The 25,278-nt window shown below is 39.6% G+C and overlaps 1 protein-coding gene across 1 annotated transcript in view; it reads right to left on the reverse strand.

Annotated features, from left to right (window-relative positions):
• Window positions 1-5,844: 5,844 nt before the first annotated feature.
• LOC126376635 (guanine nucleotide-binding protein G(s) subunit alpha) overlaps window positions 5,845-25,278 on the reverse strand; it is a 31,018-nt gene continuing 11,584 nt past the window's right edge. Inside the window, exons 3-11 of the mRNA XM_050024159.1 lie at window positions 20,156-20,285; window positions 19,169-19,330; window positions 18,136-18,219; window positions 17,192-17,325; window positions 16,442-16,570; window positions 15,315-15,494; window positions 13,983-14,181; window positions 12,945-13,102; window positions 5,845-10,955 (exon numbers count right to left, since the gene is read on the reverse strand). Coding sequence (XP_049880116.1) covers window positions 12,956-13,102; window positions 13,983-14,181; window positions 15,315-15,494; window positions 16,442-16,570; window positions 17,192-17,325; window positions 18,136-18,219; window positions 19,169-19,330; window positions 20,156-20,266 — 1,146 coding nt within the window. The 5' untranslated portion in view covers window positions 20,267-20,285 and the 3' untranslated portion in view covers window positions 5,845-10,955; window positions 12,945-12,955. The remainder of the gene's footprint in view (window positions 10,956-12,944; window positions 13,103-13,982; window positions 14,182-15,314; window positions 15,495-16,441; window positions 16,571-17,191; window positions 17,326-18,135; window positions 18,220-19,168; window positions 19,331-20,155; window positions 20,286-25,278) is intronic.

Consider the following 25,278-nt stretch of genomic DNA (forward strand, 5'->3'; position numbering starts at 1 on the left):
ATTCAAAATGCCTGAAACATACTGATTTTTGTACACATCAGTTATAGATTTATTATTAATTTCATGGACAGTAAAATTATATATCTCTGCACGAACTTGGAAACAATCGAAATTATAAGCGTTTGTTACAATATAACCTCGCAGTACACACTACTATACACATAAATATTAAAAATTTCATTTTTAATCTTTAGGAATTTCATTAATTAGGTATATTTTTAAAATTAAATTTGTTAAAAATATAGATTTTTCAGTGTATATTTAAACGAAGGTATCAAGATATACACCACGTAAATATAATCCGCAGTCGATCGGTAAACGATACAAATGAGTGCTGATAAAATACCGATTCTAAACAAAGTGTTGAGCTATGCTAGAAAATATATCTATTAAAAAAACTACTGAAAAATCGAGAGAAAAATACGTTTGTGCTACAATGGAAACCAATCTATGAGCACTAATTAAATGCCATCATTGTAATACCTATAGCGACAGATCTAGGGGCATGCGGAGGGCGATGAGTCTACGACAGGAGGCGGGCCGCGGGCAAGGCTCGCCCGCCCTGGTGGACGACGGCGCTCATGATCACGACCTTACTTATTACAATTTATTCATCCCAACTCGACTCCACTGGACAATATTGTAGCGGTTCAGCGCTATCCTCCACCAACAGCGGAGCACCCTGCAGCGCGGCCCTAAGGTAAAACGTTACCAAAAATATTTGCAGGCAATATCTGCACTTTTTAAACAAAACTGTACTCGACATCCTCACATACAGTCATTTGTGCGCAAGTACACTTACTACTATGAAGATATATTAAAAAAGGAGGAATCTTTCAATACTATCTGGTTATTGGCAACGGACGTTATACCTAAGTCGAGGATTGCACGCAAACAATTTATTCATTTAATTAAACACTACGTTATGCGCCAAAGGAGAAATTCGAAATTTCAAAAGAAAATTGTTCCTTTACACGTTGAATCTTTCCGTACACCGAAACCAAGAGAAATATCTAATTCATTTATGTGTGTCGCTACAGCAGGACTCGTTTGGCTATATTAAATTTACTATCCATCCATTACTTTTTTACAACACATAAATTACCCTTTTATGGTTCTCTCTCCCTCGTTTACCATTTACATCAGAATAAATAGCCAAACAGGTGTTAAAATTCTGATATTTGTAAATGAAAACTTCGTATTTTCGACCGAACGCGTATAATGTTTAGTTTGACCAACGTGGTTGAAAATACGTCCGTCTTCCGCGGATCAGAAAGTCTCTGCAGCCACACACATCTATCTTCACACTTTACGTTCCATACACATGAGTTACCGACATCGACACTGGCAGTATTTCATCTAAATATCGAAAAACATAGAAAATATGCTATACTACTACTTTATACATATTTGACTCACTTGTTATTGCGATTTCTTAAATTGTACGTGGGGATCGGAGATAGGTATATCATACAACACGCATTATAAAATGTTGACTGCTGGGTGCAAGATACATTGCTTATATCCTGCCCTTTATATCACTAGCGAGAATTGGTGTCAAACTTTGGACTACGTCGCAGAATCTTGTCAATTATTGAGTGTAATTCGAAATTTATCCGAATTAAACTGCAATGTTGATTGAGCAAGGCAATACGCAACTGCGTCCGTATTTATTTAGAATCTGATATTCCTGTGGACAAGAAGACATGTACGAAATGAAGAATTAAAGACTTCTTTAGTAATTGTAATCTCAAGTTGAATTCAATTTCAGAAGTTTTTAATCTTCAGCGAATGCCATTGGCCTTATAAAGACCATTGTTTCGGCCTTTCAACGAATATGAGTGCTATCTTTCAAGACACACACATTTGTAAAAGAAAACTCGATTTTATAGTGTCATCACGCTAACTAGTTACGAGGGTAGGTTGAGATTCGCGCAATCACTCCCGAAGTTAAACACGAATAAGCTCCGAAACTTAAAATGTGTTATGTACAGTCTAATCTAAAACAAAACTACGCGACGAAAATCTGTTCTTAAATCGGAAAAAGTAAATCTAAATTAGCATTGTAAGCAAAATCTGAATATAAAGGTTGCAACGCACTATGTGGTTATAACAAGGTTGAAAAGTTACTGTCGCCTTAGTAAAACCCATGTAAGCGCGTTTTAAAAAAAAATACGTTCTGTTGCGATTTTCTTCAACAAAAACACCAATCAATCAATAAAAAAAACCAATTAAAAAAAATCAATTCTTTCAATTTATTTCATTCCGAGTAAAAATTGATACCACATTTCTTTACATGGCTTGAAACTGCGAAAGTTGAAGCTTTGTTAGCAATCTTCGTAATATACAATCAATAATATAAAAGTCAACAATACAATATTTGAAGATCAGGTTGAGCAAAGCCTACCACATAACTGGGTAGTTTCCTAGGTCAAACATAAATTATAAAATTCAGATTACTAAACACAGACAGATCTAAATATGACAAAAAACGTTTTCTGTTTTCTATTTAACTTATTTATGAATTTTAATAAGGAAAAGTGCGATGCATTTTGTCACGTTTCTCTATGACGTCACAGGTTGCTTTTTCATTCAAATTCCATAGTCATTTCAGGTTTGACGTTTAGTAAAAAGTAACTGATTTGACTAGTTGAAAACTAGCCAAAACCAAACACTTACTATTGTACATTGTTTTAAGTTTACGCGGTTATTATCATAATTAAAGCACATAATAACGGGTTCTTACCGCGTTTAAATGGGGATATGATGCCCGTTATTATGTGCTTTAATTACTTACTATTGTAGTTGTTAACACTTACGTGTTTGGTTGAACCACATAGCACGTTGAAACCCCATGATTACCCCATAGCTTTGCTAACGTTAAATGGAACCCTCATAGAACCTAGCGCGCGGATAAGTGCAGTATGTTCCTACGCTGTATTTGGAACAATTGTTGTGACCTCTAGTCTAAAGGAATTTCAAAGACAAGGTTTTTTAGTAATAGTATTATAATTAAAATACGTAATCATCATTTATGATGTCAGTAAATAAAAATTAAGTCCAAATTACAACGGTGCTTATTCAGGCGAAAAAAATTTAATTTTAATTTAATTTGATCTTTAAACATGGCTGGCAAGGAGTGGGTGTATATATTATACACCCCTTCGGGATGATGCTATTCATCATATCATATCACTTCTGATACTTAGGCTTAGGAAGAGAGAGAGAGAGAGATCACTTCTGATAATTGTATCCTAATAGGCAACAGCAAAAATGTGTTGGAATAAATCTAAATATTATCTTAAGTTACTTATTAGGATGCCATAGAAAATATATTGGTACGAAACTCAAATGTTGCCCTACTTTTGTTAATATGCAATAATGGTTTATTATACTTTGAATTTGATTAGTTCCCTAGACTATGGTCACATCAACCTCCAGCAATCAGGCCATACCTGAAAATCCGACTAAGACCCGCTACAGGCTACGAATTGTTACGGCAAACGAAAAATATCATCCATAACCCTCCTTTTCGCTTCGTCGCAGTCGGGTAAAAAGTAGACAACCAACTACTTTTTCCGTTATTCAATTTCCTTAACAACTCGTCAATCTGTAACGTTATCTGGACAGTGGGCCTTAAACACGCATAACTTTAAACGAAATTGGACAAATCTAAAGTCCTCTTTTGTGGTTACGTAGGTGGACTTTAGACTTTCTTCCTTCTAAAGCCGTACGTCCAAGCCTCCAATAGACTCGCAAGAAAGACACCTTAATGAGCAGTTCTGTTACTCCAAACCTGCAGCTTGCGTTCCATCGTTTTGCATAATTCTAACTTACTTAGATAGCTACCAAATAGTTTACTTTTTAAGTTACATATACAATAAGTTTAAGATGCCAATAGTAATTACACAATGAATTCTATGAGGTGATTTTAACTTGGCAGATAACTCTCGAATCGCAAATTCGGTGTTTAAAATCTGTGCTGTCACCTTCGTCTGAATAATGTTTAATAGATCCGTAGAAATATGGTCATATGTGTGATGTATACCTATCTACAATGGATCTAGCCAAGTTGCGAAATACAGGCCTAGCTAACGCAAGTAGAGCGACTAAATGTCAAAGCGCGACTTGTCAAATTTGACAGACGAGTTAAGGTTCCTCGTTCACGCATCGACTTGCCCGCGACTGGAATATAATAAGTGTCAAACAAATTATGTTAAAAACTATCAATTTTCTCATTTCTTATGAAAATAGGTATCTGATTTTTTCTTTTCTTAGCTCATCTAAAAGCAATATACAATAATAAGATATTGAAGAGTGTGACATCTTGAAAAAACCGCGGATGTCCCGGTAGTCGCGTGTACAGTCATGAGCAATATCATGTACCCACTTTAGAACCCTGTCGCACTGTCATATTTGACATTTAATGAGACTTACGGTTTAATTTGTCAAAAAAGTTAATGTGATATGGTTTCAAAGTGTATACATATTAGTACTCGTGACCATACTAAGGTCGTTATTTTGTCTCGCATCCTGTCGCGTCGCGCGTGCTAGGCCTGCTGTTCAGATAAAAATGTATCGAATTGACATAAGATGACATGTCAACCCCATACATTTTTATCACTGTCACTGTCGATTGTCATGGTCGTTTGCAACTTGGCTAAGGCCTCTGTTGTACTTCTATTCTCCTACCTATTCAAAGTCAGAATGAAACTATCATAATAGGGTAGTTGATAAGTATCAAAAACTATACGTTTAAAGTTGCAAAATAGACGTAAATTGGCAGTGAAGTGTGAAATTCGTTGAAAAATTAAATAGTTACAGCCAACCGAAATCAGGGAGTTAGAAAGAAATGGCAATAGGAACCTCCTAGTGCCATACAAGCTACAATCAGCTACATACAAAAACCGTTTTGCCAGAACGGGACGGAGCCTTCCCCCACCATTGGCTTTATTTATTTATATCTCCGGCGTTAGACAAGATAAAGAAAAAATAATTTCAGAATAATCTTCAGCATTTTCACGTGAATAGATTGATGGAAAGAAAGAACAGTCATTTAGCCTTTACACGTTTTCCAGTACATACTGCCACCATAATTCTTACGGACAATTATCACAACGGAAGCGGAAATGGTTCGTCACCTCTTTTTTATAGACTATCATCTCTAATCATTTGTAGCTAATTTACTTAATAACAAATAACTAGTATCCCCAATGGCACGTATTTTCGTTATAATTGAATATTATTTTTATTTTGTGCTCTTTTGCCCCTTTTCATTACTCATGGGATATGGGATTAACAAATGTTTAAGATACGTAGTCTGGAGTTTATAGAGATACAAGCACAGTATTTAAATACAAAATAATCGCTCAGAGGGACAACTGCCAATTTAAAAGCACCGTGTATAATGGATTGAGCGGTGTCCGAAGGTCGATTTGCTGCAAAATAACATAGAAGGATAGCTGCCTTCAGATGCTTGACTAGTTAACAGAAAATGTTCCTTACTTTTTAAATACTCATTATAATTATTGACGTCCTAAAGAGATTGCTCATTGTTGGTAGAACACCTTATAGGTGAGAGTACTGAACATGATTAGTTCGCGATACAAAAAAAATGTAACTACCCTCTTTACGACAATTGTTAAGATGTGTAAATAATGTTGAGACTATGTAAGGGAACATATTGAAAATGTTTTAAAACCATTTCACATAAATAATAATCAAGAAGAGACGACCTCCAACGCCGCAGAGAATGAATTTAACATATATTTTATACTTTAGACGTACGTTATATTTCTTCCTACTTACATTCAAAGTGAAACTTAACACAAAAAAAAGAAAAAATACAATTCTCAATATAGTTATATTTAAAAAAATAATAACGATAGTGTTATTAAAAAGCAAAATATAGCAATCTGTTACTTTACAAGTATTTAAGAGGAAGGAGTAGCTCACAGAGTCAATACATTTGTAGATATTTTTATATATGGTAACATTAAGGGATGGTGTCTCCGCTGGCAACACATCATAATATGGCACATTACATTACTCCAGCTTCCATTCTTATATTAAGGACCATATATGATTAATTTAACAATTGGTAGTTTCCTAGGTCAAAGATAAATTATGAAATTCTGATTACTAAATAAAGACAAATTTAAAAGTAACGAAAAATAGTTTCCTTTTTAATTTAACTTCTTTATGAATTTTAATCAAGAAAAACGTAATAATAAGTCCGACATTTTATCACGTTTTTCTATGACGTCACAGTTTGATTTTCCATACAAAATCTATAGTAATTTCGTGTTTCTTTAGTAAAAAGTAACTGATTTGACTAGTTGGAAACTAGCCAATTATTATTTTCTTTTGGAGATAAACATTCAATCTTTGATAATACCAGCGGGCTTAGCACCGTTAGCGCGCGACTCTCTCGCCTCGACATACGTCACCCGTCACTCTCTCACAGTACTGCACAGAAAGAGACAGACGATCTCTGTCGCGGCGAGAAAGAGTCGCGTGCTTACGGTGCTAAGCCCGCTGGTGTTATGTGATATTCAATTAATTTGGTCTCTGTAAAAAAATAGCTGTTACTATGACAATTGTAACAATATCAGGTACCCGTAATATGTTTAGAAAATTAAAAAGATTAACTTAGCTGCCTTTTATGATTAAATATTTTTTTACATAAGATTTATTTTAATATACACGATATCTCCAATAGAAAATAATATAAAACAATGTACTACTTAAAACTTAGTAGTTGTTCAGATTCAAGTCGGTTATAAATAACGATAGGGGAAATATGTTCTTTTTTTAATATATATAAAGATCCTAATAACAGTGTCTGGTTGTGCTAGTCAGCGAATGAGTAATTTATCAGTTTATTAACCGACTTTAAAAAAAGGTGGTTCTCAATTAGTCGGGAACTTTTTTTATGTACGTTCCCCGATTGCTCGAAGACACCTGGAGCGATTTGGAAAATTATTTTCTTTTAATTAACATGGAACTTAAACATAGGTGGCGAGGAGTGGTATATACTGCACACCACTGCTCAACCCTTTTGGGATAGAGGCGTGATGCTGTAATGTTGTTGGTCTTTTAAATTAATTAAAAGTATTAATAATTAGTATATTTCTTGTGATGACTTATTGTCGACTGCCTGCTCTACTTATTAATCTTTTCTTCATAAGGTTGACTGAATGAGATTGCTATTTATAAAGGCCTCTTTTTAGTTATCAAACTGTTCCGATGTTATATTTCAATGTTTGTGTATTAATAATGATCCTTCAAGTTTTGTTTGTTTATCTAGCGATGGATGTACCTCTGACTACCCCAATTGGTATATAGTCGTGAACTTATGTTTTGGTTGGAAAGCCCCACTCATACAGCAGACTGCACGGCACCAGACGTAAGGGTAAGTACATAAACCAATGTTTATAAATAATAAATTGCTAATTAATGTTAGGTTAGGGCGCGTCTGTTAGTAACATTTTGTACTTAAGGCTAACATCCTTAAAACGAAGAAAAACGTAGAATCTATTATAACTATAATCCGAATAATAATTCTTTGAAATATTCATTTTCTTTAAATCAAATACTGCTAAATATTGATATTCGCTCTTCCGGCCGTATCACATACGGTCAGCACTTGTATCTTTGGACCTTAATATTACACTAAAGGACGCTACACACACATTTGGCTCGCCGCTGTCCACCCGAGCGGGCGCCAACCGCACATGTGTGTAGCCCCCCTAAAAGCTCATATTAAAAAATATTTAAATAATCTAATTTAAACCTACAGCAAAGCTCTTGCCATTTGTTATATTTTTAGTCAAAAATTGTGCTAAATGTAAACAATTAAACGTAGCTGCTAAAATAAGTCATTTCATAAAAACAAAAAAGAAATGTTAATTATAAAAACTATAGGTAGATACATTGGAAGACATACAATCCATAGAAACTAAATCATCATAAACCTAAAAATATTCATCTCAACAAAAAAAGAAAAACAATGACACGACAGTTAGGATCACCACGTTTTAAACTAAACAGTAGAAAAAAAATATATTCTCTGCAATCAAAAATATACAGACATAACAATTCCATAATTCAAGTCAGATAGTATATTGTGCTACGTAAACAAAAAAAGCTATACATAATATTGTATATTTCACTATTTAAATAACATAAGAATCTGTATATAAACATTTGTGTGTAGTAGCTGCATTTTATTAAGACTTATATATTTGGGACTGTATTTTTGGGCGCACCTTAGTTCAATACGAAGTTCGTGGTCTATCATGTATTCTATTTAAGTGCTTGCACCAAACATATCTCTACACATGTGTTCGGCTCGGTATTTGTTATACACTTTTATAAAACAAAAGACGAGCGACACTACGCCATTACACAATTATGCCTAATCTGACGGACACAAACTTTAGTTTTAACTAATTTTAGTCTGGCAGCTCTTAGACTAGCGCCGTCCTTCACTAACAATAAGTGTCAAAAGAGTTTAAAAATCAAAAGAATAAAAGTGTAAGAAAGGGATGGAGATAGTTTTAGTCCTGTCAAATTAAGTTTGTGGTTAACCGAATCGGCACCAAATACAATATTGTGTTAAGCCGACCGAGGTGCTGAGCCGCACACATGCGCAGTGAATTTAGTACACAGCTTATTTACCGAACAAATACAAAATGGTAAACAAAATTTGGCCTACTTTTGAGCATACTCTTGCGCTACAGTGATATGCATTAAAGAAAAGTCGACATTATACGAAGGAGGTAAAGCGTGCGCTCTACATAAAGGAATACTTATCTAGCCTCCAGGGAACCTCTATACACCAATGATCCTTAATATAAACAATGTATATACCGCCCGTGATACCCACACTATTCTAAAAAAATATCCACGCATTTGAATTCCCAAGCTTGTTTTCATAAAACGTCATAGAACTTTAGTACTCTTTCAAAATCCATATTTGGTGTTATATTACCTAGTGTACGCTTGGCAACTCAAATACGCGTCGTATGTGACAACTATCGCACAAATATATTGCCCGATTGATTTACAGTAGAGTAGTACCACCAGGATTATACTGGCAGTTGTGAAAATTACTTTTAAAAGCATTGGATAAGTTCTGTAGAAAACTAGATCTTAACATTTCTTTATTGAGAAATATTCAAGTCTATTACAATCGTATATTTCGTGTTCCGATTCGTGCTTAGAAACATGTTGCCAATTGGCATTATTATTAAACAGTCTCGGTACGGTACACTTTGGTACCATGTCACATTAACTTTTTTGACAAATTGAACTGTAAGCCTCACTAAATGTCAAATATGTTAGTGCGTCAGAGTCCTTAAGTGGGTCTATTATATTGCTCATGACTGTACACGCCGAGCCGAATGTGTATGGTTGCACGAATCGGAACGCAGTTTGAGAATAGAGGGGCGATCCGCGATTGGCACTATAATTACCGAAATTCGTCGATTGAATCGACTCAACAGTCAATGGCGCAAGTCACTATATAGTTTTAAGTAGTAAAAATTAGATTACTTTCTGCCTCTCTACGATGGTTATAGTAAAGCCCTCCCCGATATTTAGTTTTATAAAGTTTTATAAAATAGTCACGACCAGGGCTTGAAAACGGTTAAGGTATAAAGCTACGCTACCGGTATGAAATTACCTATTTAATTAACAAGAAATCGGCATTGGTTTGAGTATCCAATAAGTAATCGGTACTAATTTGATTAGCCAATAGGAAATCAGTATCGTAATTCCATACCGGTAGCCTTATAATTACGCTAACGTAATACCTTAACCACTTTCAAGCCCCGACATGAAATATAAACTGACTTTACGACTTATACGGCAAAGACGATACTGAAAACATTTAAATAAACCCAATGGATTTTTTGTCTGATACTTTATGAAGTTTTAAAAAAACAGTTTCACATTACATACAACATTCCATTCATTTCTTTCTAACGAAATCTCATTCGCCTAGATGACAGTAGTCACACGCTCTTTATAAATTAAGACTTAGTAAATATTAAACGATATTTTTAAGGTTATCAAGCCTTCATTCATTTCTTTACATTTAGCAGCTTTCCACATTTTCTTATTAAGTAACTTAAAGAAATAGTAAGACCTTTCAATCGTCTATTTAGTCTAAGATTCAAACTCATACTATCAAAGAAAAAAATCCAGTAAATATATCAAATATTTTCAGTTCCATCCTTATTAAAACTTCATAAGTTAATTATCCACCAACCCGCAATAGAGTAGCCTTTACTTGAAGAAAGGAAGGCCTGTGTCTATTAATGGACCATATAAAGGCTAAATTTAAAAAATAATAAATATAAGCATAGTGACGAGCGCCTCACACCCAATATCGTGGAATAGTTGCCAGCGCGAGAGTCCCGGAAACACCATGCGGCCACTGTACACTACACACTATCCGAACGTCAGCCTAAACTTGGGAGAATATCCGAACGCGATTTTTACTTCATAAATATATATATTTTTTTAATTTGACTTTGGAATGAAACAGATTATAAAGGTTTCAGCTACTAAAAATACTAAAAAAACTGAACTGGCAGGAAATAACTAATATCATTTATTTGCAAATTCGATTTTTGAATCGAAGGGGACTTAGCCCTGATTCTGCCAAAATATTCTTATTTCAATTTTGATTTGTCTATAAAATCTTTTTTGTTTATGTATCTGCTTTTGAACTGTTCGGAATAAATTAAGCATATTTTTCTTACTTTCTTGTTGCACTTGATATTCTGTCTGTAACGAATGAAGTGTAATGTTCGTTATCGTCCCAAGCTGGCGTTGTCGGCGTGGCGTGCTGCGGCGATCACAGTGCGCGTACGAGTACACTCAATATATATTGCTGAGGGGGCCGGCCGCCGTGGGCAGCCCGGCTCGCTACTTTCATGGCTTGTCTGGAAACAAAAATGTTTTGTAAGACTGGGGAATACTGCTCTTGTTTACAGAATCAGAGGAGCTCGGTGGCGCAGCGGTAAACGCGCTCGGTCTGCGATTGTTGAAGTAAAGCAACTTTCGCAGAGGCCGGTCATAGGATTGGTGACCACAAAAAAAAGTTTTCATCTCGAGCTCCTCCGTGCTTCGGAAGGCATGTTAAGCCGTTGGTCCCGGCTGCATTAGCAGTCGTTAATAACCACCAATCCGCACTGGGCCCGCGTGGTGGTTTAAGGCCCGATCTCCCTATCCATTCATAGGGAAGGCCCGTGCCCCAGCAGTGGGGACGTTAATGGGCTGATGATGATTACAGAATCCTAAGTGTCGACGCAACATATATTTATTTATAAAGTACAGCCACATCATATACATTAAAACATTTTTACATTTAGAAGGTTACGGTATTGTGACTAATATATATGACAATTACGTCGTACATAACTTATACAATTAAGGGTAAGTATTTAAAAATAAAATAAAATAACATCAAAAACCATAAAGTAACATCTACCCTATTTAGTAGGCAATAGATACCTAGTTGCTATGTATCGAGTCATACACGACACATACAAGTCTACATGCGAACCAATCGCATTCACATACGCTACACTCTCCACACATTCAACTCACCGCACTCAACGGACATCCATCTAAAATTGTAGCGAGTAATACAAATACGAATTTATCAAAACCACATTTCTAAATCAAGAAGGCAATTTCAATACTTCCCTTGTTCGTACTGAACACTTAGTTATTTATAAAGCGAGATAGCATTATGGAAACATACCAGGGGTGAAAGAGAAATCCTCGAGTCACTCCACGATTGACTTAATGGTGTCGGAAAATAATGCAGTATTGTGGTTTTGGTTGCCACAACTGAGACCAAATACAAATGTAGGTAACTGACCGACTGACTCACTCATCACGAAATCTCAGAAACTACAAGTACAATACTTCTACGCTCAAAATGTGTTCCTTTTACGACATAGGTGCTCACTAAGACGGTTCTTTGCGAAATTCTACCCCTAAGGGGCTAATCACTTTGTGAGACTGTCCTTTGTTTGATAAGGACTTTTCAGGCTTGAATCACCTGATTGTCCGAAAAAGTAAGATGATTCCGTGCTTCCGAGGGCACGTTAACCCGTTGGTTCCGGCTATTAGCCGTAAAAACACCTCCACCAACCCGCAGTGGAGCAGCGTGGTGGAGTATGCTCTATACCCCTTCCAATTGATTGAGGGGAGGCCTGTGCCCAGCAGTGGAACGTATATAGGCTGTTTATGTATGTAAGGAGCTCGGTGTATTGAGGAGCTCGGTGGCGCAACGGTAAACGCGCTCGGTCTGCGATTATTGAAGTTAAGCAACTTTCGCAAAGGCCGGTCATAGGATGGGTGACCACAAAAAAAAAGTTTCCGTCTCGAGCTCCTCCGTGCCTCGGAAGGCACGTTAAGCCGTTGGTCCTGGCTGCATTAGCAGTCGTTAATAACCATCAATCCGCACTGGGCCCGCGTGGTGGTTTAAGGCCAGATCTGCCTATCCATCCATAGGGAAGCCGTGCCCCAGCAGTGGGGACGTTAATGGGCTGGTGATGATGATGATGATGTATGTAAGGGGCTACCCCTTTGTATGAAATTCGTGAACGAAGGAAAACTCCACCTGATATTAACTAAGAATCATGGTCTGCATCCCCCTCAGTATTCACCCTGTGTACATACCTAGAGTTTGGTGCGAGTTCAGATGGTTCCGAACATTCCGATATCAAAAACATAAACAAGCGGCAAAGAAAGAGGGTAGACAGATATGTCTGCCCGTAGAAAATTATGGATCTACCTACTCCACTCCAATCTCATCAGTCATTCCGTGATCATGGCACTTGCAACAGTGTCGAAATATCGGGAGTCTCATATCCCCATTTTAAACGCGGTAAGAACCCGTTATTATTTGTTTTAATTACCTAGTGTGAGGTTAGAGTAGCTCGTACTGACGCAGGTGCATGCGCTGTATAATGTCGCGGCAGTCGTTGAACACGCGCTTGATGTTCTCCGTGTCGACGGCGCACGTGAAGTGCGGGTAGCAGTAGTGCTTGCCGTCGCCGCTCGCTGTGCTTATACGCTGCCAATCAAAATTATCAGTATATTATTTAAAAAAACAGAGCTTATGGGTTGTGAGGTGGATGTGGTCATCCTTATTCCTGACACCAGGAATAACTTGATCCATATCAGAGTTCTATGGCGGCTCAGTAATAATTCTCTCTCTCTCTCTGACTCTGCCACGACTTTCTACTCTCTCTGACGACTCTGATATGGCTTATATAACGACGTAAACCGGGATTATATGCGATAGAAATAAAACGCCGAATAATTTTAGGAAAGACGCGCGGAAGAGCGGTTTCAGAGAGCCGCTCAGTAGACTTATTTTCAAAAAAGGAAGATCTTTTTGAAAGCCCTATTTTTCAATCGTTAGTTTTCGGTTCGCGAGCGGAAGTAAGAAGAACTTGACAATTGCAAGATGAGAGAGGTATATACCTATTTTCGGCGTGGTCGCGCTGATAACGTACCCACCACTCGTGCTCTGCTAGTACAGTGCGATAACTTGGACACATTTTCTGATGGACGTATCATTATTTAAGTTAATAATTTTATTTAATGTATGTAATTGTGTCCGTGATGAATGTCGTGTTTCATTGGTTCCTGTTTTATTGATTTTACTTGGACAAATTATTGTTATTTTTTTATTTATTATAATATTGTAATTATAACTTGTGGGCGTTTTGGGCTAATTGTCTGTAAGCCACATGTTTATTTTTAAATAAATAAATACAGTAGTATAAAATGTAAACAGTCGTGGCAGAAACTCTTACAAAACGTAAATACAGTCATGCCAGAAACTCGTCGTATAAACTGTAAATACAGTCGTGTCAGAAACTCGTCGTATAAACTGTAAATACAGTCGTGCCAGAGACTCGTCGTATATAACGTAAAAACAGTCGTACCAGAAACTCGTCCCTAATGAAGTACTTGGCGCGCGCCACCTCGGGGTGGTCCCGCGCGTCGGGCGCGGCGTCTGGCGGCGTGGTGTAGCGCGCGAAGTCCGCGAAGTACTCCTCCAGCCGCGACTTGCCAGCCAGCACCTTCTCCGCTAGCAGGTCCTGCTTGTTCAGGAACAGGATCACCGATATCGTACGCAGCCATCTGTGGGGAACGATGTCGCACGGTTAGAGGGCCATGTGTTGGGTGAGGCCGCTCGCATTTACGGCCGTTTTCATTACGCAATAAGGCCTGTGTGCAGCAGTGGGACTTATAATAGGGTCTGCCATCTATCTAGATTATTGAGTCCTAATATTACGTACACCGATAAGTTGAAATCTACATGTAAGACTTATCGGGTTCAAGTCCCGTCCGAGACAAAAAAAAATCGATTTAATTTCCTCTTAATTTAGAATAGAAATATTTTATTATAAAACGACGCCACACAAAAAACAAAACAATAACATCGTTTATAATTTTCACAAAACTATTTATTACAAAAAAAGCACAACAGATGTTCGTCGAAGTGATCAGAGGGTGGTGGTGGACATCCTGACATAAAAGAGCCTCATTCAGCACAAGTCGCGGCATAAACCACGACGCTGATATTATGTGGACCCTGTTAGGCGAGGCAGGAACATAGTGTTCCATAAACATGTGTTAATGGTGTACTTTAGGACTAACACTAACATATTTGACATTTAGTGAGACTTACAGTTCAATTTGTCAAAAAAGTTAATGTGACATGGTACCAAAGTGTATACATATTAATGCTCGTGACCGTACATAGATTACAATATAATAATACCAAATTAATAGAATCTTCTCTTCTTCTGTCGTGTGGGTTGTGAGGTGGATTACCAACGCCATCAACCCTGGTGTCAGGGTTACTATTGAGCCGCCAAAGGCCTGACATGGCTCATGTAACGACTACTTACTTACATCAGGAAGTAGTAACCGGGACCAACAGCACAATAGAATAGAATTATGGTGGCCATACACCATCCTTCCTATCGTCCAATCGGCATGACGCGATCGATTTGATCAAATCGAATTGACCGTATGTGGGCGTGGATTGTGCCGTCAAATAGATTGGACATGCCAATCCACGCCCACATACGGTCAATTCGATTTGATCCAATCGATCGCGTCATGCCGATTGGACGATAGGAAGGATGGTGTATGGCCACCATAATTCTATTCTATTGTGCTGTTGGTGCCGGTTACTACTTCCTGATGTAAGTAAGTAGTCGTTACATGGCCATTAGAGTGTAAAATTAGTGTGTCATTTGTATTACCTGTTGTTCCATATGCTCTTGAAGAGATCGAGCGACTCCCGCAGGCGGTTCTGCGTGGGGTCCTCGCGCAGCACCATGTTGTACGAGGAGCACGCCGTCACGAAGATGATCGCCGTCACGTCGTTGAAGCACTGGATCCACTTGCGCCGCTCGTCACGCTGACCGCCCACGTCAAACATACTGCAACCACACAACAGTTACAAGTATTACATTCTCCTTCTATCGTGTGGGTTGAGAGGTGAATTACCAACCCCATCAACCCTGGTGTCAGGGTTATTATTGAGCCGCCAAAGGCCCCTGACATGGCTCATGTAACGACTACTTACTTACATCAGGAAGTAGTAACCGCAACCAATGGCTTAACGTGCTTTCCGAAGCACGGATCACCCTCACGGACAATCAGGTGATCAGCCTGTAATGTCCTAACCAAACTAGGGATCACAAAGTGATTTTTGTGATTTATCCCCACCGGGGTTCGAACCCGGGACCTCAGGATCGTGAGCACAACGCTCAACCACTGGACCACGGAGGCCGTTATGCCTTGATGTGGCCTTTTTAGCCCCTTGGACGTTCAGTTTACCTTTTCCGTCACCGCCCCAAGATGGCGGCTTTTTTGACGTTCTACCAAAGTCTCATAGTCTTGCCAAGTGGCTTGTCACTTGATTTAGATTTATCTAGATAATTTAAGACTGATCTATGTAGCGTTTAGTCAAAAGAAATGTATACCCTACGTGTCTGAATGAGTAGATCCTTGAGAAGTGTTTTGGTTACATTTTTATAGCACTGTAAACGAACCCATCATCATCAGCCCATTAACGTCCCCACTGCTGGGGCACGGGCCTTCCCTATGGATGGATAGGGAGATCGGGCCTTAAACCATCACGCGGGCCCAGTGCGGATTGATGGTTATTAACGACTGCTAATGCAGCCGGGACCAACGGCTTAACGTGCCTTCCGAAGCACGGAGGAGCTCGAGATGAAAACTTTTTTTTGTTGTCACCCATCCTATGACCGGCCTTTGCGAAAGTTGCTTAACTTCAACAATCGCAGACCGAGCGCGTTTACTGCTGCGCCACCGAGCTCCTCCCAAAGCGACCCCAATCGAATAGTTAATAGTATGTACTAACTGGAAATTGACTTTGTCGACGACGAACTGCGTCTCGAAGATGCCGGAGGTGAGTACACGGCAGCGGAGGATGTCCTGCTCGGTGGGCGTGTAATTGGGCTGCTTTATTATGTGCACCTGGTCCAGGAAGCTGAAACGACAATTGGGTAGTGTCCTAGGTCAGAGATAAATTATGAAATTCTTATTACTAAATAACGACAGATCCGAAACTAACGAAATACATTTTATTTTTTCTATTTAACTTATTTATGACTTTCTAATCAAGTTAAACGTAATAAGTACGACATTTTGTCACGATTTTCTATGACGTCACAGACAGTGTGCTTTTCATACAAATTCCATAGTGATTTCGTGTTTTGACGTTTAGTAAAAATTAACTGTTTTGACTAGTTGGACATTAGCCTATTCATGGTCATTATGTTACAGAGCGGTAACACAAGAAAGGGAGGTTTGGGGTTGTCTGTTGATCTGTCAAAATACCACAAAGTGATAAATTGTCTCGACATGACAACAAATTGAAAAAAATGAAATTGCATTGCGAATTGTCTCGTTGTCGTTTATCGTGACAGTAATTTTATCGAACATGATACGCATTTTAGGATAAATGACAAATTTATCGACTCGATCGATAATTTTATCACGTCGCGCATTTTGGAAGGGCTGGAAGTGCTGCACTTAAGAGGATATTCAGGTTGTTCCTGGTCCCACGGCGCTACCGTGTGCCCGTACAGAGTAAGTGTATGTTACGTACTACTTGGCACAGTCGATGAGCTGGTACTCGTTGCTGCGCTCGTACGTGCGCTGCACGCCCTGGTCCTTCCACAGCGCCTCCGTGTGCTCGTAGAACTCCGCCGGGTAGTCGAAGTCCGGTTGTGACGCCACGTCCTGTACATACACACCATGTAACAATAATAACAATGAAGGCGTAGGGATGTGACGACCCCATCGCCCCTTGGTGAATTCATCCGCGAACCTGGTGAGTTCAACAGTGCAGTCAGTCTCCGCAGGCCAGCTTGTGGCAATATGTTGGTGAGTGACGACACGACGGAGCTGAGATCCTTCAAGAGTCGGTCAAGCCCTCCGTCTCCGGCTTGCCTTCACTGGCCGGCCGGAGTGGACCCCAGTGGGGACCGCAGGACGCTCACCTCTGGTTTGCCTTTATTGGCCGGCTAGAGTGGGGCGTTAGAGCTATACGCTCGCAGGGTGGAAGTGAAAGATGCATAAGTCGCGAGTTGGTGAGGTGGGTAAACCGCAGAAAGCGGTGTACACCTCTCGACACCATGAGCTGCTCACAAGCATGTTGCTGCCTTGCCGGCCCATCCAGTGAGTGGCGAGTCACCGCCTGCTCATTGTATCTTTGTTATTAACATTGGTCGAGCCAGCGCCATAGTTCCCCATAGTCCCAGTATTCCGGTCCACTAACCAGTTCCCTATGTTCCCATACTTTGCAATAGTCCTACACGAACCGGGGATTGTCTTTGGGTGCACTCCCATAGTGCATACAGGGATAATCGCCGGTTGGTGTCACACCACATTTAGATTAAATTATCTTAAGGGGCCTCTACATGTTGGGTTCGGCTTTCCAAAAGTCCGGGACTATGGAAATAACAATAAAAAAAAATATTATTCCAAATCATTATTCCATGTTCATTACTTAAAACATTATGGTGTCAAATATGCATAGCAAAGACGCACCTGTATATAGTCGACGCGCGCCTTATTTTCAGCTTTCTCCAGTGGTATTGGCGGGGTGAGAGTGCTCATTGCACCCGTTATAGTCTGAAAAAAATAGTGGGTCCATTAAAAATACTCAATGTCTAATGAAGTCTATAAAGACAAACATAAGGCAAACAAACTCAGCTTACTTCTAGTAGAAATCACTTCCAGCAGACCGGGAAAGAGATAAACTTAACGTAGGAGAAGGAATTCATCTAGAAAAGCAATACTGCTATTTGATATTTATTGACAACAAATATGTGCAAAAGTCAAATAGCAATATTGCCTTTTAAGATGAATTGCTTCGCTGTGGATTTTTTAAACCCCAAAATAGGCGTGTACATTAATACCAAGATATATAATCTAATCTAGCTTACAAGATCCCATTGTTGGGCAAAGGCCTCCCCTTCCTCTTTCCATTTTTCGCGGTCCTGTGCGTACTCAAGCGTCCAAGTCGTCGCGCCATCTCTTTCGAGGTCTACCACGACGCCTGTACCCGTTACGAGGTACCCAATGCGTGACGATCCGCGCGATAGCGGCATTGACTTCCAGTGTTCGAAAAATTACCCTATGGTGTCTCATCATAGGCCTCATACGTCTGTATCAGACGATTCATCACTATCGCGAAGTGATGCACTTTTTTTCAATTCCGATTTGGAATTATGATCTTCTTCTATCGTGTGGGTTGTGAGGTGGATTACCAACCCCCATCAATCCTGGTGTCAGGGTTATTATTGAGCCGCCATAGGCCCCTGACATGACTCATGTAACGACTACGTACTTACATCAGTAAGTAATAACAAAGATCATCTTACTTTTGGACAATCAGGTGATCAGCTTGTAATGTCTTAACCAAACTAGGGATCACAAAGTGATTTTTGAGGTTTGTCCCCACCGCGATTCGCTCCCGGGACCTCCGGATCATGAGCACGACGCTCAACCACTGGACCACGGAGGCCGATTCGAAGAGAAGAAGATGTTGTCTATGGGTCAAGTGAAGCAAGCTACGCACCAGTATGGCGTCGCGGATGTTCTTCTTGATGTCCTCGATCTTCTCGCGGCGCTCCTTGTCCGAGAAGCCGTTCACGTGCAGGATGCGCATCTGCTTCACGATCGTCGACTTGCCCGACTCGCCCGCGCCCAGCAGCAGTAGCCGGTGCGTTGCCCGGTATAGCTGGAATATGGACAAACACACAAATATAAGCTCACGACTATATTCCGATTGGGATAGTCAGAGGTACAGTCATGAGCAATATATTGTACCCACTTTAGGACTCTGTTGCACTAACATATTTGACATTTAGTGGGACTTACAGTTCAATTTGTCAAAAAAGTTAATGTGACATGGTACCAAACTGTATACATATTAATGCTCGTGACCGTACACCCATCGCATGATTAACTAAGTACCCACGCCTCACCAAGCTTTCTATCAGACCAACGTAATTAGCACACCTATACAATTCGAGAGAGACTCGAGGCCTTTGAAATGTGGTGTTGGAGGATGGAAAGAATAAGTTGGACAGAAAGGATTACAAATGAGGAAGTGCTAGTAAGAGTAAAAGAAACAAGACAAATACTGAGAATTATTGAGGACAGAAGAGGCAAGATGATTGGATACCTAATAAGACACGACGAATTTATTAAATACATCACACAAGGAAAGCTAGAAGGAAAGAGAGGAAGGGGAAGACCAAGAAGAGCTTACATGGATCAGATTAAAAGGTTAACGTCGTGTCTTATAGGGAAGTCAAGGAATTGGCCTTTGATAGACTGGAATGGAAAATGCTACACCGACAAGAGCGTGGCTCTTAAATTGATGATGATATAATTCCTGCGGACACTCACCGAAATTACCTGGGACGGAGCAATAGCAAGGCTATTTAAGATTCAAGTAACACCTAGAGGATAGATCAGCGGCTGATACAAATTGGAGCGGGGCGGAGAGTTACCGTTCTATACGTTATTCTTCATCTTAAACCCAGGGTAAGTAGCCCACCTGCTTGTCTTTCTGTAGCTGGCGCGTGATGGCATCGCTGCGGCGCTTCTGCGACTTGAGGTCGTCGCCCTCGCCGCCGCTCTTGCCGCCCGGGGAGCCGAAGCACCCCATCGCAGACCACGCCGACCACCTGGAATCAACGACAAAAGCCTATTAGGACTTGTCCTGACGCCCTAAAGGTTGAAATTTCCTGACACAATAGTTAAACAATCGGGTTTGGATTTTAAAAGGGCTATGTCATATTTGTATGCGTTTTAAATTTGAAAGATCTATCGCTGAGGTCAGTGACCCATCTGCCCTGCTGACAGGGCTGTTAGCTGAAGACTCCGGATATGGCTAAGGCACGTAAAGACTTCATACTTACTTAAGTACTTCGGAAGGCATTTTACGCCGTTGGTCGGTTAATACTTACTGAAGTAAGTACGTTGTCTTCACAAGAGACATGTCAGGGGCCTTTGGCGGCTCAATAATAATCCTGGCACTGTTGAGGTTGGTCATTCACAACCCACACGATAGATGAAGATTAACAAGAAGTACAACAGTATTCAGACTATTCTATTTGTAGTTTCATTAGGTATATTTTGATATGGCAGTTAGTGTTTTCATATACCTACTTACATTTCTGTATTCAATTTAGATGCTTATCATGTTTAATACGAAAAGAAAAAGGAATTATGAAACAACAGGACTTTTTACTCTGCCTGGACCCATGGGAATTGGGTAGTTTCCTAGGTTAAAGATAAATTATGAAATTCTAAATAAAGACAGATATAAAGATGACAAAAAATGTTTTCTTTTTTCTATTTAACTTATTTATGAATTTTAATAAAGAGAAATGTAATAATAACCAGCTCCAGCCCCTGAGGCCTGTGCCCAGCAGTGGGACGTATATAGGCTGTTTATGTTGTATGTTATGTATGTAATTGCGACATTTTGTCACGTTTATCTATGACGTCACAGGTTGCTTTTTCATACAAATTCCATAGTAATTTCGTGTTTTGACGTTTAGTAAAAAGTAACTGATTTAACTAGCGTATTACAGCGTATTTTGTGATTGCAATTTAGTAATCTATGGTTTCCAGAACTCGCGCGCTATTACATGGGACTTAAATACAGCTGGCGAGGAACGGGTGTAGTAAGTTACTATACGGTCGTAACGCCGACAGTCCCTTTAAAATCCAAACTCCATTGTTTTACTATTATGTCTGGAAACCTCGGCTTTGCGAGGATACACCTCTGCCTACACCTTCAGGGATACAGGCGCGATGCTATGTTATGTTAAATAATCTATTTAATACTCACACGGACACGCTATTCGTCATTATCCCTCAGATATTACATTTTTATTCCATTTCTGTTCCCATACAACATAACAGTTCACTCACTCATTCGCACACGAAAACAATAGCACTCGCTACATACGCTGTACATAAGATCTTGAGACAAAAAACAACCTATAACTTCTAAACCGCACACATTCTGAAATAACTACACAATCGCACTGAAAAACAATTCAAAAACGCATTTTTTATTTCACACATTCCAAGTTTAAAAGCTTATAACCCGGTGATTCCGAGTCTAAAAGCTTTTATGCTCTTTTATGCCAGTAATTCCAAATTTAAAAGATACTCGCGAGGTATAGGTATGCGTATGGCATGGTTTGGTAATGGAACGTTCGGCATGCCATCGGCTGAGGCCTGTACAATACAGCCGACGCGACCTCACTTGTCCGATGGACATTGAGCGAGACGGAATGCGCAGGGTTCGCACACATTTCTTATTTCTTTCTTACGTCTTATTCATTATCACCATCTCCCTAACATAATGACGTTTGCTGTTTTTTTACACACAGGGACCACTTGCCTAACTTAAAGATTTGAAAACCGTAAATTATTTAAAAACACAGAACTGTGGAGATTGACTGGCCAAATACTGTGGACGCAGATATCTGCACACGGAAATGGCGGTGGATTATTCATGTCTTTAGAAAACCTATGGAAGACCCGTCCCGACGAGCTTTAACCTGGTGTGCGCGTGGAAAATGCAAAAGGGGCCTGGCAAAGAGACCTGGCGACGCTCGGTTGACCGAGAAGTAAAGAGTCTCGGCATGTCATGGGAGCAAGCTACAGAGGATGCAAAAAATCGCGTGGAAATCCCACCAGGGGATAATAGGATTAAAAGAAGATTACCCGTCCCTTTCCTTTTCGGCGTATAAGAAAAAGACAGATAAAACTTAAAAAATAGATGGTGTGTACTGGAATCAGCACCATTATTAGATTGACTCGATTCCAAAGTCTAGAACTCAGACGAAGGGTAGCTTGTCTATCGGTGTTTTATAGGATACACTTCGGTGAGTGTGTGCAGGAACTTCACGAGTTAATTCCACCCATTCCATTCCATCTACGGCCAACTAGACGTCGGCAGGCATTTCATCCTTATGTCGTGGATATACCACCAATCCGCACTAAACGTTTTGCTTCTTCTTCTAATGCGAACAGCAAAGGAGTGGAACTGTCTGCCGTCGTCTGTTTTTCAACTCGTTATAATCTGAATAGGCATTTGGTAGGTAAGCGTGATCCACCCTAGACCACATCGTCACTTAGTATCAGGTGAGATTGTGCTCAAACGCGAGCCTATATTATTTATTCTTATCTTCCTAAGCCTTGTCCCGCCTATACAGGGTCGGCTCTCCTTATCCTATCTCTACAGTTTGGTCTCTTTTGGACCAGCCTATTTTATTTAAAAAAGAAATGTTATTACTAGCACGAACAGCCCGTTGGCAGCCCTGTCCATCCAAAACGCTGTAGGGCTATTCAGTTAGCAATTGTTCTCGGTGTAATGCAGCAAATATGCTAATACGCTCATTATACCACGCTTTTGTTGTCGCCGTCGACGTATGCAAAGTGATTTGGTACCTAATTCTATCGGCAGTGTGGTTACCAAAAAATATACCAGGTGTCAGTCGCGTCTGAGGTATGGGACTGGATCTCTCTGTCTTATTTACGTTTTTTTAAACTAGCTTTCCGCTCGCGAGTTCGATGAGCACAGTAAGTTCGTTCGAAAATATACCAGCAGGGCTAACATGCGCAACGTGATAAAATTATCGACCGATTCAATAAGTTTTATCGAAATCGATAAATTTGTTTTTTTTTGCTAACATGCGTGCCACGTGATTTTGTTCGTATTTTGAGAGAGCGACATGACTTATTTGGGTTCACATATTAGCACTAATCGGAAAACGACATTATATCGTCAGAATCGATAAAATGACCGTGACTAAATTTTATCACGTTGCGCATGTTAGTCCTAAAGGTGTCAGTCGCGTTTGAGGTATGGCACTGGATCTCTCTGTCTTATTTATTTACGTTTTTTTTAAACTAGCTTTCCGCTCGCGAGTTCGATGAGCACAGTAAGTTCGTTCGTTCTCGTTCGATACAGGGATACCCTGATCTTCAATACACCTCTTGTCAATTTAAATGTAAATCTTCATCTGAATTGCTTTAGTGAAAAGGTAAACAAACAGGCAGAATACTTTTTTGTGTAAGTATTGTAACTGATTTGTGCATTATGTATTTATTACTACACAGTATAAAACAAAGTCGCTTTTTCCGTCCCTATATCCCTATGTACAGTCATGAGCACTATAATGTACCCAGATTAGGACTCTGTCGCACTAACATATTTGTCATTTAGTAAGACTTACAGTTCAATTTGTCAAAAAAGTTAATGTGACATGGTACCAAAGAAATATGCTTAGCTTGGCCACACTGATATCCTAACAACCTTCAATTATCCATTCCATCATCCTTATAGAGAAAAATAGCCTATATAAGTCCCACTGCTAGGCACAGGCCTCCCGTCAGTCAACTGAAGAGGGTATGGAGCCTCCACCACGCTGCTCCACTGCGGGTTAGAGCACTCCGAGACACGGAATCATCTTACTTACCTGCAAAGTCCTTACCAAACAAAGGGCAGTCTCACAAAGTGATTTTACAATGTCCACATCGGAAATCGAACCCGGACCTTAAAATCGTGAGCCTAACGCTCTAACCAGTAGACCACGGAGGCAATTTCTGTTAATTAATTTCATTCTCTCCACCAACCCGCAGTGGAGCAAGGTAGTGGAGTATGCTCCATACCCCTCCGGTTGATTGAGGGGAGGCCTGTGCCCAGTAGTGGGAGGTATATAGGCTGTATATGTATGTATGTCATGTATGTAATTTCATTCTGAATAAAAATGGATCCACACATTTTTATAACCTTAGCGTATTTATTGCGAGATTTTATTGACAAAAATCACTTCCGAATGTCATTTCTCAAATGAAACATACATGGTTTTCACTATAAGGTGATGATTTATTCATACCTCACCCCGGACACTTCATATTATTATAAAAAAAGACACTACACATTGACGTTATCGTACACGCGCATCTGTGTTTGTGACATCTGACGCCCGTACGATTGAAGACTAAAGACCAAGGGGGGTGAGGTAAACCTAACTCAGCCGCTGGTGGGGAGCGGAGAGTTGCCCTTCTATACGTAGTATTGTTACATAATATTCTATGGTGTTATCACCGTATTTACGGTGGTAAATAAACGGCATTGATGGCCAGTGTGGTAGCCCTGACTTCCACATAGTTTTCGCTGCACCAATTAGCATAGCAGTTATAAGTTACAAATGGGTTACTAACCGACTTTAAGGCCGCCTATTTACGGAAAAGTAATAAAATGCGCCACGGTTCACCGGCTCGATTGGTTTGTTTGGAAAAAACTTGAGTAAGAAATGCCCATCCACTGTGGATTTGGAAAAACTGAGAAGTCGTTCGACCGAGCGAAGTAAGCTTTCCTCTATTGTGATCTATCGGCAGTAAACACGGAAGAATTTGGACAGTTGCTTTTTTACAATTTGAACATTTTATAACAACGTTAAATACCTATATGATTAGTTTGACAATGGTGCTAATTCCTGTAGACACCTCCTAATTTTATTTTAAGTTATACCTGTCGTTTTGTTATCCGCCGAAAAGGAAAGGGACGGGTAATCGACAAGCATAAAATTTATGGAACACACGTCGATTTTAGGCAGAAATCTAAAACAACCCTCTAAACATTTTACATCG

The sequence above is a fragment of the Pectinophora gossypiella genome, chromosome 21 (genome assembly GCF_024362695.1).
Source record: "Pectinophora gossypiella chromosome 21, ilPecGoss1.1, whole genome shotgun sequence".
NCBI classification, from domain to species: domain Eukaryota; kingdom Metazoa; phylum Arthropoda; class Insecta; order Lepidoptera; family Gelechiidae; genus Pectinophora; species Pectinophora gossypiella.